At 41.2% G+C, this 17,995-nt stretch overlaps 1 protein-coding gene across 1 annotated transcript in view; it reads right to left on the reverse strand.

The window, feature by feature from the left end:
* The window catches only part of HS6ST3 (heparan sulfate 6-O-sulfotransferase 3), a 771,625-nt gene extending 758,015 nt beyond the window's left edge, over positions 1-13,610 (reverse strand). Inside the window, exon 1 of the mRNA XM_030921924.1 lies at positions 12,885-13,610. Coding sequence (XP_030777784.1) covers positions 12,885-13,591 — 707 coding nt within the window. The 5' untranslated portion in view covers positions 13,592-13,610. The remainder of the gene's footprint in view (positions 1-12,884) is intronic.
* Between the last annotated feature and the right edge of the window lie 4,385 nt (positions 13,611-17,995).

Below are 17,995 nucleotides of genomic sequence, written 5' to 3' on the forward strand. Positions count from 1 at the left end.
TATTGCAATGCAAACTTTAGATTCTGGAAGATTTTATTTTCTATTCTAAAGTAACTTCTTGCTTTCTTTGTAATTAACTGCAAAACCAAGTACATATAGAACAATTCAACAGTTAAATCAGAAATTTTCATTTTCTTGAATGAAGAAAAATTACAATCTCAGGTCACTTTCAGGACATATTAACCTGTAGCTATAATTTACCTCTATTATATACGTCATGAACACAAAATTTAAATTTTCTCAAAAGCGCAAAGCAATGGAAAACAACAACAACAACTTTCAAACCTTGATCTATGCCAAATCCCTAGGAGGAAAAAAGGTTTCCTGATGGTCTAAGGGAAAGATTGATGCACTTAGATAAGTCATTTATCTTATAGAATGTCCTGTTTTAAAAGGAACTGCTCATTACTCTAACAAGTTGTTGAGCTAAATGTGTATTTTGAATATTTTCAACTTCATCTTTGTCATTTCAGTGTTTTGAAATGCTCTATAAAAGCTGAATTACATATTCATTGCATTTTCAAAATCCAACTTTCATTCCTTACGTCAATATAAATTTAAATTTGTATAGCACAGTACTGTAAAATTTACGAAGTGCCTTCATAGTCATTTTCTCACCCCACAACTCCAAAACACAGGATACAGGGCACACATTCTTATCCAAATTGTCTAATAAATTAATAACTTTATTTATGCTTGCTTCATTCTTCCATTTATTCAGTCAACATCTGTTTGACAGCCATTATGCACCAGGCACTGCTTTAGGCACTGATGATACAGAGGAGACCACAAACTCACCATGCTCAGGAAACTGATACGTTGGCAGGAAGTGATATAATAAATAAGTGAACAAGTAAGGGAGGAAGCCCAGATTCAAACCCTGGTTGCCTGATTACAAATTTAGAGCTCTTTTTTGGATACCACTCTGCCTAATTATCCAGTGCACAAGTTCTCTTTGCCATGAATTTGGTAGTTTGATTTCTTCTTGGACTCATCTCTCTTTAGGTTTCATAAAGGTCTCAGATTTTTCCTAAACTCTGAAGTAACTCTGTTATCAACTGTCAAAACATTATTTAATAACCATCATTTTCGGGGCACTACCGTAAACGGTTAGGGAAAACCAGCCCCTCCACCCCGCTTCTCAAAAAAGAGAATCATGGATTTTAAAATTAGTTTTAAAAAGAAAACACATATATGCCAAGAAAAAAACACATACCGATAAAATGTTAAAGTACAAATTAATATCCTGCAAGAGTACACTCACTGAATTATTAGCAGTTGTCCGCCTACACAGTGTTTCTATAGGACTGCACTTCAAATTACTCCCTTTGCCTGTTTTCCATCTCATACCGCTCACTAGTAAGTTAACTTGTTCCATGTATCATTAGTAATTCATGACTTGCGTGCGAAAGTGCAGGGACAGCACTACTACAGACCTAATACAATGAATATCTTATTAGGAAGAAATTAACCAATGAATTGTCGCCAATCAATAGGTGTTGAAGAGAAAATTACAATGATAGTAAAGCCTAAATAATTTATACACAATATTGATTTTTTCATTACATTAATTATTCTTTATAGCACACATAAGGAACTTGGAGAATAAAACCTTCAAAGCAAAGAAATTATCTGCAGTGGTATTTTAGGCCTAAGTCTGAATTTAAAAGACAAAGAATGGTCCATGAGAGTTCACAATTTTTTTTTCTTTTCTTTTTTTTTTTTTTTTTTTGAGACAGTCTCATTCTGTCACCCAGGCTGGAGTGCAGTGGCCCAATATTGGCTCACTGCAACCTCTGCCTCCTGGGTTCAAGCGATTCTCCTGCCCCAGCCTCTCAAGTAACTGGGACTACAGGCCCCCACCACCACGCCCAGCTAGCAAATATTTTTAAATTAAGAATGCACCTGATAATAAATTGGACACTTCCAATGTACATATGTTCCTTCATGTTGTGAGAAGTTTTTAGACACAAGTACTTTTGACATTTATCAATAAAAGTAGTGACAGAAATGTTTATTCATAGAAATATTACAAATAGAAATATCCATTAGTCCACCTCTTTTGTCGAATATACAGAAGGCACAATAAGGAACTCAAGGAAGCTGTGTGGGGAAAAAAAATACCTTCTCTGATACCTCTCCCGGATTTTTAAATTCACTGGACTTAAATTCGGACCAACAGAGTGCACGTTCCTTAGAACTAATAACTTTCATAGCCAGTAGAAAACAATTCCTCACGCAATTTTTTTGTGGCCTCAGAGACAAAGACCTGAAAATGATCCTTTTGTTGACAGGCCATCGATGACTCTAGCTATGTCATAACATGGTGTATGTGCACAAGAAAGAGAGAAAGAGAGAGAGGAGAGAAAAGACAGTTATGTGTAAGGAGGTACAATGACAGAGAGGATTCAGGTTGGTATATTCTCCATGGATGACATTGTTCCCGGCAACTCAAAATTCCCTCCTCTGGAAGGGAGACATGAACGTGACATATATGTACCAATCTCAATAGATATACTACCTACAGACAGGATATTGGATATGGATTTCGTCATCTATAAATATCTATGTTGAATAGTGTTTTGCTGATGGCACTTTGACTCTCAGAATTCAAGCAGTGAATTGAGGGTTCTTGCGTCAAGTTTTGTCAGATACCAATTTTATGTAAATAATTTTAGGATCTAATATAGAAGCTCTTCATAATATTTTGCACCAAAAGGTACATGCATGTGTACTTTCAACATATCACATTCTCCAAAAATAAATACGGAAATACTGCTTCAAAAGTCCTTTAAAATTAAAACTAAAAATATGAGGATAGTTTCAAACATGACACAATGTATTTCTTCCCTCACCTATTACCTTCAGAGACTTAAAGCTCGCAAATATTACTCTAGAGAATTTTAATGCTCTTAGAAGAAAATCTAAGCGGCAGAAAGGGTCTCATCTCAAAAAGGTTTTTGCAAACTACAGTCAGTTTTGCAAACTACTTGTCATGCCTTAACTAATATTGTTATATAACTTCAAATTCATAAAATATGTGTTGTCTACTGTGCATCATAATATAGATACAACTGGCGAAATCTGTCACAATTATCAGATGATTCTGGGGTACTAAGATGACAAACACCCAAATTAGCATTATTTTTAATACTCAGCGAAAAGTCACTTTGTCTGTGGTAACTGTTCCTTTGGAGAGCGGCCCTTTGCTGCACTCATCATTCTTTAGGTGGAGACTAATGGTCCATGCAGAAGACATGCAGTACAGGTACTAAAATATGGGGTATCTGTTCTTGGTCTCATTTGTAGAACACAACCAGGGCATCCATAAACTGAATTAGAAGAAATTTCCAACTCTTTTTAGACACTGTGCAAGTTAGTCTCTATTTTCATCCCTCCCATCACCGGACCCCAAATCCATTTTCCATCTTTCTCTGACTTGCTGAAGGCCACGGATGCATCAGCAAGCTCTCTTGCCCTTTAGCTTCTAAGTGGATTCACTCTGTGGAAGACAATAGGAGGAAATGGACAGGTGGGAGGAGAAAGCGCTGCCACTCCTTTCTCTTGGCCTCTGCTCTATAGCTCTAGCAGTGGCTGCTTTCTGCAAACTCCTCCTCTCCAGAAGTTTCTCCTTCTGCTCTCTCCTACTACTGAAACTGGGGCTCCTATCAGCCTCCAGCAGGCAAAGAATACTGATAACACATTTCTCTCCTTTTGCCTCTTCACATCCAATGGGGTTAACAGTTTCCTCTTGTTACTGGTTGCAAGGTACCTTGAGGTCCAATATTGGTTTCCCTATCCCTGTTCCTACCTCTCAAACTAGTTCCTTTGAAATCCTGAAGTGTGCCTCTGCTTGCTGTCAGGACCTGTAAAGCTACCAATACTTTAAAACAGCAGCATGATTCAGAAAAAGAATGTATAAGTAGATAAATATACATTAGTAGCACTTAAATACACTCACCCTCCAAATCAGATAGCCTTCTGGATAGTGGATTACTTCCCATAACTGCACTAATGAGACAAACCATTGCATACCAGTTAAATTTCTGTCTTCTATGTTCAATATTACCTTCTTTCTGATTCAGATATTTTAGGATTTCATTGTTTACCCTGACTGTTTTTGTTCTTCTTCTCTCCCTCCTTTCTATAATTCTTCCAATTCACACTTTACATGATCACTGTCTGTTATCTCTTTCTTGGCATGTCACCTTGTTCTTTACTATATCATGGGGCTCTCACCTTCAGATTTACAGACACACATTAAGTTACACATGTCTGTCTTTAAAACCACATTTGCTCTTCTTTCTAGGTCTATGTTTTCACATTTGAAGTAAAATAAAATCTCCATGTTCCTAGAGTCCACAAAATACAGATGCCATCTCTCAGGTTTACACTTAAATATCCAGAGCCTTTAATTATTTGGAAGAAATACTCTGTAAATCTAATAAATAAATACCAAGGACATCGAGGTGATTAGCATTTATACCCTTTGATGTTTATAAAGAAACTAGAAAGCAGGAGCAAACATAAATACACAATGTCAAATGTAAGGTTCTGAAAACAAATGACATAGTACTTACCAATAAAAGCATGGCAAGATATTAATAATAGGAATGAACTACAAATATTTATGTGCCCACGGGCAACTAATTCAGTTTCACTGCAGGATTGCTTCATGTATGAATTTAATTGTATATGTTTAAACATTTTTATTGCTGTTTCATTAATTTCCCATAAAAAATAAAACTATATGCTGGGGGGAGAAAAGACTGCAAGTTTCCATTCTTGGACTGAGTGCCCAGTGAATATCCACAGCATCCTAAGAATTAACATTGACTTTATAATTTATGGCTTCGTTTTTGCATCACAGCTTGAAAATTCATTTTTACACTATTCAGGAGGAGAAGTTCCAAATTCAAAAAAGATGGTACAGGTTTAATTATCATTTTATTTTTACACAAAAACAACATATATGTGGTGGGGTGTGGTGGCTCACACCTGTAATCCCAGCACTTTGGGAGGCCAAGACGGGCAGATCACCTGAGGTCAGGAGGTCAAGACCAGCCTGGCCAACATGGTGAAAACCCGTCTCCACTAAAAATATGAAAACTAGCCGGGCGTGGTGGTGGGTGCCTTTAATCCCAGCTACTGGGGAGGCTGAGGCAGGAGAATTGCTCGAACCTGGGAGGTGGAGGTTGCAGTGAGCCGAGATCTTGCCACTGCACTCCAGCCTGGGTGACAGAGCAAGACTCGGTCTCAAAAACAACAACAATAACAACAAACATACATGCATGTGATGAGTCTCAGGAGAAAACAATAATAGCTAACTCTTTCATGATTTCCTTACTATGAGTCAGGCTTTGTCCTAAGCTCACCATGAGATAGTGCTCTTCTTACCGACAGTTTCCAGAGAAGGAAACTGAAGTGCAGAGCAGATAACTGACTTAACCCAGGGCCACATGAGAGAACGTGACTGAATCAGATTAAGATGCCAGGAAGTTTGACTTCAGAGTCCATGCTTTTATTTTATTTTATTTTATTTTAATTAACTTATTTTTAGAGATTGGGTTTCACTTTGTTGCCCAAGCTGGTCTCGAACTCCTGGGCTCAAGAGACCCACCTACTTCTGACCTCCCAAAGTGCTGGGATTACAGGTGTGAGCTACCATGCCTGGCCAGGGCCCATGTCTTTAAACATTACCCCAATTACATTCACAAATCAAGCACTCACATGATTTTCAGTGGCTGATAAATTTGTCATTGTTTTCCTCCAATCTCTCTTGAAGTCTTTTTCCTAATTCATCATCTCTTTCTATTGTTCTCCAATATTACAATCTCCAACCACCATCACCTTCAGCGACCTGGCTTTGACCAGTAGTAACCTAGCATCTATATGAACCAGAGGTTATATTAATAAATACCTCTCTCATCCTCTCACCCGACATCAGAGTTCACATCTCAGTTTAGGCTGATTTTTTTTCTAAAGTACAAATGAATGATTACATTAACCTTTTCAAGAGTCAAATACATCTGTCAGTAAACAAATGAATTTCTGATGTGTGGCATACAGTCTAATAGGATAAACCTCCTCAAATAGTCCAATAAGTCCAATAAGCTCTGGTCTCCATATTTACTTTTACTTCTGTTCTAGAGAATCTGGGGAGTGGGCATCTTGCTAATTATGGAAGGCAACCACTAATAATTAGAATTTGCACCTGAAATAACAAAGTCATGATACAAAACTTTTGATAATTCCATCTTTTAAATAACACAATCTTGTCAAGTTATGCTGATATCTTTTCAAGGTAATCTAAAAGCTGACATTTATTAAGAATCTTCTATAAATTAATCTCTGTGCTGGGCACTTTACATGTGTCTTACTGAGCAACTGTATTTGCCAGAGGAAGATAAAAACAAATAACACTGTCCAAGTTAGAAAATGTTTACTATTCTTCCCAATACATGAATGCTCAGCTATAATTTAAACAAAGTTGTATTAGCTAATTAAAATCAACAGGGAATTCATAAATGATATCTACAATCTAACAAACTCAAAAACAAGATAGGTGATTACTACAAAATATTAATTTGGCCAATTAAAATCAACAGGGAATTTATAAATGATATCCACAATCTAACGAACTCAAAAACAAGATAAGTGATTACTACAAAATATTAATTTGGATTTTCCATTTAATTGTTTTCATACTGAACCTATTTCTTGGCCCAATAATTTACTTCATGACTCTTAAAATAACATTAGTATTTGCCAGTCTCAATTAAACTGTTTAGCTCATTATCAAGCATAAATAACTTTCAAATGCCATAAGCTTCTGATTGTCTTTAGTCAAAATGAGATGATAATAATTAGCTTTGGGGAATAATAATATAACAGTCTAAGATTAAGCAAATCTACATTGTTGGCAGCTAAATTGGCCTCACTTCTATTATGAGAACATTTCAATTTCTCTAAAATCAACCCAACCAAAAACCATCAAGAAGAAAGCAGAAGCATAAATCATCTATTACCATTTACTACTTCCAATTCATGTCTTCACTACTTAAAAAACTGAAAGGGTTTAATTTAACCTCTTATTGATTTATAGCAAATATTGTTGGTTTGAAGCAGAGCAATACTTTAGGAGACCCTATAATGAACAAATTAGTAGATATGGCCTACAGACAGAACAATCTCATATCTCTTTAGTTTTACACTGCTCTTTAGTTTCACTACAAAAACCTTATGGTAAAAATTAACCTTCTTGGCAGTTCAACAATTCTAATTAGAAGAGACATCAAACAGCTTATGCTTTAGAAAGCAGTTCAGGCCATGATAGTCTAGTCTCTGAAACAGAGCTCTGTAACCTCCTTATATATTTTAGCCTGCTGTCTAAAGGAAAAGCAATAACCAGATAATGTTTCAAAGTGGTTCTGGTTTTTGTGGCAAGTTGTGTTATATTTTCTCATCTTATCTTTTTATACTTATTATTAAGAAGCAGACGACCTAATACACAGGACCCATTTATTGCTTTTGGCCCTGAATGTGTAAAACAGTCTATACCATCAGACTTTACAAAAAGTTTCCTTGGTAGAAATATTTACAAATGCTAGAGGACTAGTTCATTTATAATCCTTTTTTTTTTTTTTCTATGCATAGGGTAGGAAAGAGGAGATACCCTCCACTCAGCTTAGATTAGAACTAACAAAACTTAAAAGGTCATCCAGGCTAAGCCTTTCCCCAAGAAGAAATTCCTTTTACAACATCAGTAGTTAACCAGACATTCATAGAGTTTTTACTGAGAGTGAGCACCAAAGAGTTCATGCTCTTTTTAGGCAGTTATAAATTTTATTAAGTTCTTTCTTACTCTGAGTTGAAATCCTATCACTTCTTATCCTAGTTCTACCCCTTGGAGCAACACAGAACAAGTCTCCCTCACCTTCCACGTCTTATTCCTTTTACTATTTGAAGGCAGCTTTTATGTCTCTCCTTATTTTTCTCATTTCCATATTAAATATTACACATTCTTTCAATTAATTCTCATATGACATGGTTTCCAGATGCTGCAAATAAATTCAAGTTGCAGTTTGACTTAAAATTTTTCCTAAGTGGAATACAAAAAAAAAGAGAGATCTGAAGGTTCATTTATTTCTCATGTATTTGCATCTACAGTTTACACAGTTGGAGGGGTTGTCCAGAATCCAGTGGTCCATCCAGGAGCTGTATCTATGGTAGCTCCTCTTCTTCCTAATAACACACATACACACATACACACCAGTCATATAAATGGTTCTGTGATACAAGGTAAGTCAGATAACCTTATCTCTCTCCCTGGCCACAATGACTGACTGAAAGAATAGTCACAAGTTCCAAGCTAGGCTAATCAGAGTCATTCCCAAATATTTCAAACTCAAACTCAGAGAAGGCCTGCTTCCCTCTCGGCTTGTGGAGCTATTAGATAAGAAGAGTATTTGCCCACCTTGTGGAATTGGCCAATTTGACAGAATGAGATCAATATGCAAAGGAGTATGGGAAGAAAGATCCCAAATCTCCGATTCCAGTCATTCCTGAAACCACCTCTCCCCCACCTTCCTGTGGTGTGACTGGGTTAGCCAATAATTCCCCTCTGGCTGAAATAAGTTTTGAGTTAGGTTTGTATAACCTGCAACACAGAAGGTCTTGTTTAATATAACGTCCACAGGGTTCAAACTATTCTAACAAAACTAATGGAATACAGGTCATAAAAGAGAAAAATTGCCATCCTATCTTACCAAATGATGCAGATAGAATATCTTTCCATCATTATTTAAGAATGGGAGTGATACTCACTTACCAAAAATGAAGCCTAGGCTACACAGGGCTGCCAATGTTTAAAACGCAATTCCCAGAACTATCGTAGTGTCCAGCACATAGTAAGCAGGTGCTTAAGGCACACTCCACTACACTTTCCATAGTAAACAGAAGATATATAGTAAGCAAAACATTGAATACAAATTATGAAAATGAAGACATGAATTCCTTCAAGAAACGTTAGGTATGTCATTTCACCTTTTTATGGTTACATCCCCCGTGAAAAATGTGGGACTAGATTCTCTCTTCAGTCCTTTTTAGCCATAAAGTGCTATGATTCTATACATACTCAAGAACGCTAAAAAGGAGTCTTTTAAGGCTTTGGACATGCAGATAAATGGGTATACAGTAATAAAGAAGGAAACATAAAGAGAGTGAGAAAGAATAACCTGCCAAAAAAAAAAAAAGTAAATGGTGGGAAAAGCAACACAAAAATAATGGGAAAAAACCATCAGTGATATGATAAAAGAGGTCATTCCGATATGCCATCATCCTATTCCAACCAGTTTCTGTGGTCAGAAGTTACCTCTGTGCTGGATTCAAACCAGCAGCCCAAGGTCCTGCCACTTCATGGCCCACATAATCCATATGATGGCCCCTTCAGGTTTGCCATGTATTTCTCTTCAGAGTTGGCTTCCTTCTTCTGCCTTCAGTCCTAGACGTTCTCACCTCCTCTCTCACCATTCCAGATAGTTTTTTGTGTTACCAAAGGAATGTATATCCAATTATATTGTGCCCCCAACTTTGTTCCCACCTTCTCCCCTACAAAGACTGATGACCAAATGTCCATAATTTTCAACTTATTGTTTAAGTTTGCAACCTAGGATGCTTAGTACAAGTAATCATAAAATGGTATCTCTGTAAGGTGACTCATTTATACAAAGCGTCTCTAACAAACTGACCTCATGGTTTTTTAGGAAGAAAGCCTTGAATAGGGAACCTATTATTGCAATTAACAACTGATATTGCACTATTACTATATATCCACATAGTAAGTATGATATGCCAGCATATTATACGATGCATATATACTATGCTAAGCATTTTGCACACATTGATTCATCTAGTTCTCACAACACCCCTATAATATAATGGCCATACTAATTATTATCTACACTTTAAAAGTGAAGAAACTGAGACTCAGAAAGAGTAACTTACTCCTGGGTACACAGCTAGTAAGTACAAGAGCCATATTTATCTGATTCCAGAATCCTTACTCTTACCCATTATGTGATCCATAAGGGCATTGATCTCTGAGTGAAATTGGGAGGAGATGCTTGGCGGGGACCAAAAGCAGAAAGACTAGGGAACCGAAATCAACAAGATCTGCTTAAGAATTTTGCTTAGAGTCAGCCCTATTTGAAGTAGAACCTTGTTTCCATTATGTACCAATAGATTATCTGCCATTTTGCATTGTGAAAATGTACCCTCCATTATCCAGGCTAATCTAGTTGACTGTAGAATGCTGTACACAGACATTACAATGACAGACAACTAATTCAATCTTCTCTGCTAGAGAGATGCTACTGTTAACATCCTTTCAACTTTTTCCCTATAGCTTGTGATGCAGGGCACTTCACATATGCCACAACTATTCCCTCCTACAGTATCTAGAGCAAGGAAGTAATTGAGAATTACTGGGAAGACAGAGAGGGTGGGAAGGAAAAGAAAGAAGGATTATAAAATGAGGTAAAAACAAGATACTACCAAAAATGTTTTTTCTAAGAAAGAAAAGGAAACCAGAACAGGGTGACTAATTGTCTGCTAACTTGTGATTCAGGGAGAAATGCATGTTTATGCTCCATTACTAAACAAAGAAAATAATTTGATCATACACTAGAAATCATATGTTTAAACAGTCACGGTGGAGTTTTCCTATGTCACAGAATAAAGAGATATTAAGTATTTCCTATAGAAGTGAGACCTTACTGCTTGTCACCTATTCAGGGTCTGTAGTAGCATTATTCATCACTAAGCAAAAATTATTTTTAGATTCCACATCCTCCTCTAAGTCCTCTAAAATCTTCATCTATTTACTAAGACTTTTAAGTACATGGGACAAAAATAATGCCAGCCCCTACTGAAGAGTTTTCTATGTGATAATCAGTAAGACTCCAGTTTTAGTGAAATGGAAGCTGGGAAGCAGTCTAGCAAACTCTTTGGGGTCAATCAGGAATTAATCTAAACGGAGTACAAGGTTGGATGAAATGTAGCAGAAATTGTGTCTCACTGAAGTAATCATGTTATGTGTTAGGAGGTTTGGAAGTAATACTTAACTGAAAAACTGTTTTAAGCTAAAAGAGAGTGGCAGGATCGGCCGGGCGCGGTGGCTCAAGCCTGTAATCCCAGCACTTTGGGAGGCCGAGACGGGCGGATCACGAGGTCAGGAGATCGAGACCATCCTGGCTAACACGGTGAAACCCCGTCTCTACTAAAAACTACAAAAACTAGCCGGGCGAGGTGGCGGGCGCCTGTAGTCCCAGCTACCCGGGAGGCTGAGGCAGGAGAATGGCGGGAACCCGGGAGGCAGAGCTTGCAGTGAGCTGAGATCTGGCCACAGCACTCCAGCCTGGGTGACAGAGCAAGACTCCATCTCAAAAAAAAAAAAAAAAGAGAGTGGCAGGATCTAAAGTAATACACTATTAAAAATATTTAAAAGCAAAGGATCTGTAAAATATACTAAGGGAAGAGCCTAATGCCCTCATTCCAAATCCAGTTTCTTATTCTAACCAATGCGCATGAAACAGGAAAAGGAGCAGGGAGGAGGGAAAGTATTTGAAAAATTGCCAGAGTAAAAAATCCCGTAATGAAATTTCACTCATTCTTGGAGAAATGAAGTAGAATTAGACGCTTCAGTAGTGGTGAATTCCAGAATCTGGGTAGCTTCCAGTAAATGAAGCTTTTCTATAACGTCAAATGCAAAAGCTATCGGTGCTATCAACATAATGAGCTTGAGCTTTTAAATTCCTATTTCCTCATACCAAATTGTTTGAAACCTTTAAGATAAAAACTTCAATGAACTAGTGTTCCAAGCTTTTAATATTTTCATCCTTGAGCAAGCATGTCAGATTAATCTTCAAATTGCAACGGCCAGAAAGAACCTTCAACCAAATTCTTAAGCCCATGTCTCTCTCAAAGCATGCTAATAATGTAAGCAGTTTCATTGGCTACTAAGATTTTTAACTTTCCTAATTCTCCACTGTATTACTGTTTTTTAAGGCTAGGAGGCAGGGGATCAAGAATGTCATTCCATCCTGAAAACAAGGGATGTTATTTTATCTTTATACTCACTTAGCACCTAGCACACTGTCAGGCACCCTGTAGGCATTTAACAGGTACTTTTGGAATAAGTTGATGCAATGGCCTAGGAAGAGCATGGAAATCTTTCTGAGGACAGGTGAGTCCAAATCCTGGCACTGCTGGGCAACAAAGACCATCTCCAGAATTAGAGTTATCTATCGAGGTAAAGCAGAAATTTGCACGTGTATCTTCAAAGTGTCACCAAGAGGATTGACTGTTTCCTGACCTGCCACCCAAAAGCCACTTATAGAGGGATTATATTCGTCTCCAGCTTCACCATACCTGGAAAACTTCTGCCCTGCCTCTCTACTCCCCCTTCCTTTTCCTGGGTTTGGGTTTGCACTCCCAAAGCTTAAGTTCACAATTTTGCAAGGCTGGTCTAACCCAGACTGCGATCCCCTCCCCATTTCAGGGCGTTTTTCCAGCGTCCACTGGGAGGGAGGCCAGGCTGTGCTATAGGCACCAGGCAGGATCCACACGGTGGCTCCGCACACCTTAGAGGGTGAAGGCAGAGGGGTGGCGGGAAGCGGTGGGGACTGGGGGAAGAATGAGTTCAGGACCTGGGCACTATCCAGACGTCTCTCATCCCTCCCCAAAGCCACGGCGCCAACCGCCCAAGACGCCAGGAAACCATCGGCAGGGGCAGGGAGCGCGGGGTCGCTCTGGGTCAGGCCTGAAGAAGGGGGACGGGATGGGAGGTGGGAGGGGAAGAACAGAGACGGGCCAGGGGACAGTACCTGGTGTGGCTGTGGTTGCGGGGACAGTCCTTCTTCTCCATGATGGCTGGCACGCAGTTAGTGAGCTCCGTCCAGTCGGCGTGCAGCCCGCAGCTCCAGCCGGTGGAGAAGCGGGAGAAGAGCCACGTCTCCTTCTTGCCAGGCCGGTGGCAGGTGCACTTCTTCTGGCCGGCTTTGCAGCTACAAGGCTGCTCCAGCCGGATGTTCTTCACCAGGTGCCGTCCGAAAGTGGTGCCCCCGGTCTTCTGAATGTGGAGGAACACGATCACGTCGCGCCCTTTGATGTTGAAATCCACAAAGCGGGTCAGGTCCTTCAGGGTGAAGTTGAAGCGCGGTACGAACCGGGGCAGCGAGCCGTTCTCTGGGGCCTCGGGGTCCGGCTCGTCTTCCTCCTCCTCCTCCTCCTCCCCCCCGGGGTCTCCGGGCTCCTCGTCCTCCTCCTCTGGCGCCGCCGCCCCCCGACGCCCCTCGGGGGGCCCCCGGGGCGGCGGGGGCAGCTGGGGCCGCCGCTCCCACTCCTCGGGCGGCGCTTGAGCCCGGCGGGCGGGACCCAGGACGGCGGGCGGGCCGGCCTCCCCCGCGCGGGGCTGCTCCCCGAAGTTGGTGCAGGAGCTGGTGCAGGAGGGGGACACGTACTGGTACATGATGACCACGAAGAGGAGAGTGAGCACCGGCGTCAGCAGCCACTTGTTGAACCTTTCATCCATGGTCCCGCTCTCAGGCCGTCAGGCGAAGCGGCGGCGGCGGCGGCAGGGCGGACGGGCGCCCGCTCGGAAGTTTCGGGGACTCCGGGGCGCGGCTCGGAGCCCGCCGTTCCTCCATGCCCCTGACGCCGAGGCGTGCGGCTGGCTGGCGGCCCCGCGGCCCTTGGGGCTGGCGGAGCCGGGGCCTGCGAGCAGGGCGGGGGAGGCGGGCGCCGGCGCGCTCGGCTGCGGCTGCGGCGTGGGGCGCCCTGCGCTCCCGGGGGCGCCCGGGCCAGCCCGCTCCCTGCTCCCGCCCCGGCGCGGCGCTCTCAGGCGACGCGCGGCATCCCGCCGGCGGCTTGCGGGCGCTCAGGCGCTGGGGAGCGCGGTTCGGGTCCTGGACCTGCAGCGCGCAGTCGGGGAGCCGGGTAGCTGCGGCCGCGAGCGCTGGAGCTGCATGAGGCTCGCCAGGGCGCCGGCCAAGGGCGAAGGCGCGGCCCGGTCCCGCCGCCCCGGCCGGCGCCTTTGCCGGCAGGTCGCCGGGCTCTGGAGCCGCGAGGGCTGACGGCGCTCGCCGCAAGTTTGCAGAGCGGCCCCCGCAGCGCAGCGGCAGCGGGCGAGGCGCCTCTGCTGAGACGCCTCTCCCGGCGAGTCGCACTGCCGCTCCGGGCTGTCCGCCCAGGCGCAGGCACGCAGACACACTCGCACACACAGGCTGGCACCGCCACAACCCGCCAGCCGGTGTGACAGGAGCCCTGCTACCCGCAGCAAAAACCTGCCCTAGGTACGGAGCATGCGCCGAATCCTTCCCCAGCCCCGGAGGAGTTTCCAGGGGAGGAGTCCGCTGCTCCGCGGGGCTCGGATGAGGCAGCTGGGGGTGGGAATCCCTTCGGCTTGGAGCGAGGAGAGATTTGGCAGAAAGGCAAAGGTGGGGCGTGAAGAGGCCCCGAGGTAAGCGTCGCTGGCGCTGATCTCAGACCTTAAAATGGGCAGCTTCTCCGTCTGGTAGTGGCCGGCCTTATTTGCAGGAATAACACCTGCACACTCCCGGGAAGACTCACCTAGACCAGACTTCCCACGGGTTGGCAGCTCCCTTCTCGGCAGGGGAACGTGGCTCCAGACTGCTGTGAATTTCTACCCAAGACATTCTAACTGGTGCTCGAGTTTTATGCTGGTCCTCCCTGAACAACAAACTTGGTGCGTCCAACTATACAACTGTATTCAACCAGCATCAATTAACCATTAAGCACCTACTGTGTATCAGGCTCTATATTCAACACACACTTTCTTTCAGCACTAGACAGTCCAGCCTTCAACCATGCAGTACTTAGAACATAAAAAGTTTAGGGGTCACCTCCTAAAAAAATCATTCTACTAATAGACGTTGAACTCCTAAATGTTCAAGATTTATTCCTTCCCAACAATGGTGGGAGATAAGACTTATGCTTGCCTATATTTCATAAGCCCTAATTTGTATACAGATGTTTTTGGAAACTTTATTTTTCAAACATCTAGATACTGCATTTAGTGTTACCCCAGAACTAAATCTTTGCTCGATAACAACTTCTGTTTTTCAGATAGTGAAAAGATATACCTTAAAATTGTTGTAACTGCCCTACCACATTCCCTAGACCTGCTCGACCTATTTTCCGAGTGGACAGTAGCAATGTGTTAAAGTTGAGGAGGATGCAGTGTGATTCCCTGGCCCAGGCCAATGTGTCCCTCCCAGCTACACTACCAGCTGCAGTCTGCTCCACCTGGTATTCCACAGATGTGCTATAATATTTCATAGCAGCCCACCTTGCCATCTGGCCTCTTTGTGAACCCATGCATTTGTTTCTTCCCGAGACACCCTGCCGATGTCATCTATTTATCAGGGTGTCCCCTCTGCAGCCATCAGTGAAGATCCAGAGCTCTTTCAAGGAAGCTAAAGCTTGCCCATAGGATACTATTTTCATTGTTTAGACAGGTGAAATTCTTCTCAACAAAACTTCCCTACTCTGCTTTCTTTCCTGTTTTCAACTCTATAAACAACTCCAACCCGTGCCTTTCCTAATATGTAGGAGCTTATATTAGCAGAAAAGGTGTTGGGTGAGATGAATCAGCTTCTTTAAAGCTTTTTTGATTATATTTTCTTTTTCTCTCACCTAAGTTTGAAATCCTATTAATGGCATCACACCTCACTCCACAGCAAGAAATTGTGATAAAACAAACACCAATAAAACCCAACAATTATTTTCTGAATGTGTCTGGTTCATATACACATACCTCTGCTTTGGCTAAGTAAAACATCATTATACCTTTTTATATCACCCTATCGAAGAAGCTTCTCATTTCCTATAAAATTGCTTGATATCACATGGATAAACATCACCTTATTAGCTACCAAAATGGATAACCATAATACTAGTGGTAATTTGTATAGTGGAAATCACTCTCCTAGCCATTATTTCATTTGCTTCTCAGAACAACACTCTAAGGAGATAAGAGAAGTATAATATCCCATTTCAGAGATGAGGAAACTGAAGCAAGGAAAGCTTAGGTGAAAGCAAAGCCAAATTAGAAACCGCTAACATCCCTAAAATACATTCACTGAAGAAGTTCAACAAACATCAACAACAGAGCCCATAATTTCTTCTGTCCCCTCTTGAGACCATTTGAGTCAAGAGGCAGGAAGAGACAACAGAATTGCAATAGAATAATTAAATTATGTTCCCTCTCCTCCTGACTTTATAGGCAAAGCTGAGCAATTCTACATCCTGCAGTATTTTGTCACTTAGTCTATTAGTTTCAAGAAAGAGGGAAAAATAACAATAACAATCGTAAAATGATTGTATAATTGTTAAAATAAATCACTTAGGAGAATTGTAAAAATAAAATGTACAACAAACATACAGCAGCTACATTGCTAAGAAAATGTGTATTTCCATAAATAAGTGTACCTTTAACACTTTCCAAAGAACATTATCCCCGAAAATCTCGTTTTGTTTTCAGTAAAATAGCTATTGAAGTGACACCATTTCCTTGAGGTAACCACAAGGAAAACAATGCATAGAATCAAGGCAATTACACAGACAATTCAGGCATGTACTCAAAAATTCATTTTTTAATAATAGGTAACTTTGGTCATGTAAATACAGTCTGTCCCAGGTGTGGTCTCCCTATTACAGTTGTGGAACTTGGTGTGAACCTAATCAAAGCTCTTAAATCACACAATAAACAGGCTTCCTTATCTATAAGGGCAGCCCTCACATTCAGGCAAAAATGAATAGAAACTTTCTAAAATTGAATGCTCTCTGGGTAAAAAGGCAAAACATACTTGCATTCAGCCTACTATAGTTACTCCACGATGACACCAGCTGGCAATTGTTTCTCCCTAACAGATTGCAGCTACTATGATTCCTACACAAATTATTAAAATAATAAAAATAATGTTTTCAAAGAGCTTTCTTCCACTTCCTTTGCCAGTCTAGCAATGAGCTTAACACTATCTGTGAAACAATTTGTTCACCTAATTTTATGCCTTAATAAGCTTTACTACAATTATTTTCTTGCCTGATTCTTTCTCTGCCTTGACTTTAGTATCCTTCCTGCCTGTTCTTCTGCAATATTCTCAAACCTGTTACCAACATCGCACTCCCCCAGGATTCAAACTTTTGATTAGAACAGTCTCCATTTAATCAAGTTCAATTGGGAAATAAAATTGCATCTCAACTTCTCCATTTTCCCTTTGGTGCCGGAAACTGCCTTGAGAATGTTGAAGAAACCCTGGAGAGATTAATAATCCAAACGATCACAGAGAATAGTTTTGGATCCCGTACGTTTGTGCAGAGGAAGAGAGCTATGAATGCCCCTCAGTAGAGATGAAAATAAAACAGATAATGTAAGTCATTGGCAGCATGACTCTCTCCTACAAGAATAGAAAGTGCTCTTATATACTGAAATGACTTCTGTTTTTCAGTTTTGTAAACAATCTTTCTCCCCACAAAAGCCTCTGGGGTAAGCAGTTTTGCAAATAACCAGCAAAGTGACAGCTTTCTTTTTCCTCAGGAAGTTAAGCAGACAGAGCCCACATACTTAGAACCAATGGCAGAGAGAATTGGGATATATACTGGTTGTGATATATTCCGGTTCACTACATTATTGTAACTGGGGCAACCATGACCCTACATACCACTTTCCATAAACTTCTGTTTATCTGAACAGTTCATTCTTTGCCTTATTGTATAACATCCACCATAGATAGTTGCCTATAAGGATGAATGGAAACCATCTGTATGTATAATATATTCATTAACTCAGCATAGGGTAAGTAGATGCACTAACCTTTTCCCAATAGATATTCTTTTATTTCTTTGAAAAGGACTTGTTGAGCATTTACTATGTACTGTATACTCTTCTGAATGCTTTAGATATGCTATTAAACAA

The sequence above is a fragment of the Rhinopithecus roxellana genome, chromosome 18 (assembly GCF_007565055.1).
Source record: "Rhinopithecus roxellana isolate Shanxi Qingling chromosome 18, ASM756505v1, whole genome shotgun sequence".
Taxonomy (NCBI): domain Eukaryota; kingdom Metazoa; phylum Chordata; class Mammalia; order Primates; family Cercopithecidae; genus Rhinopithecus; species Rhinopithecus roxellana.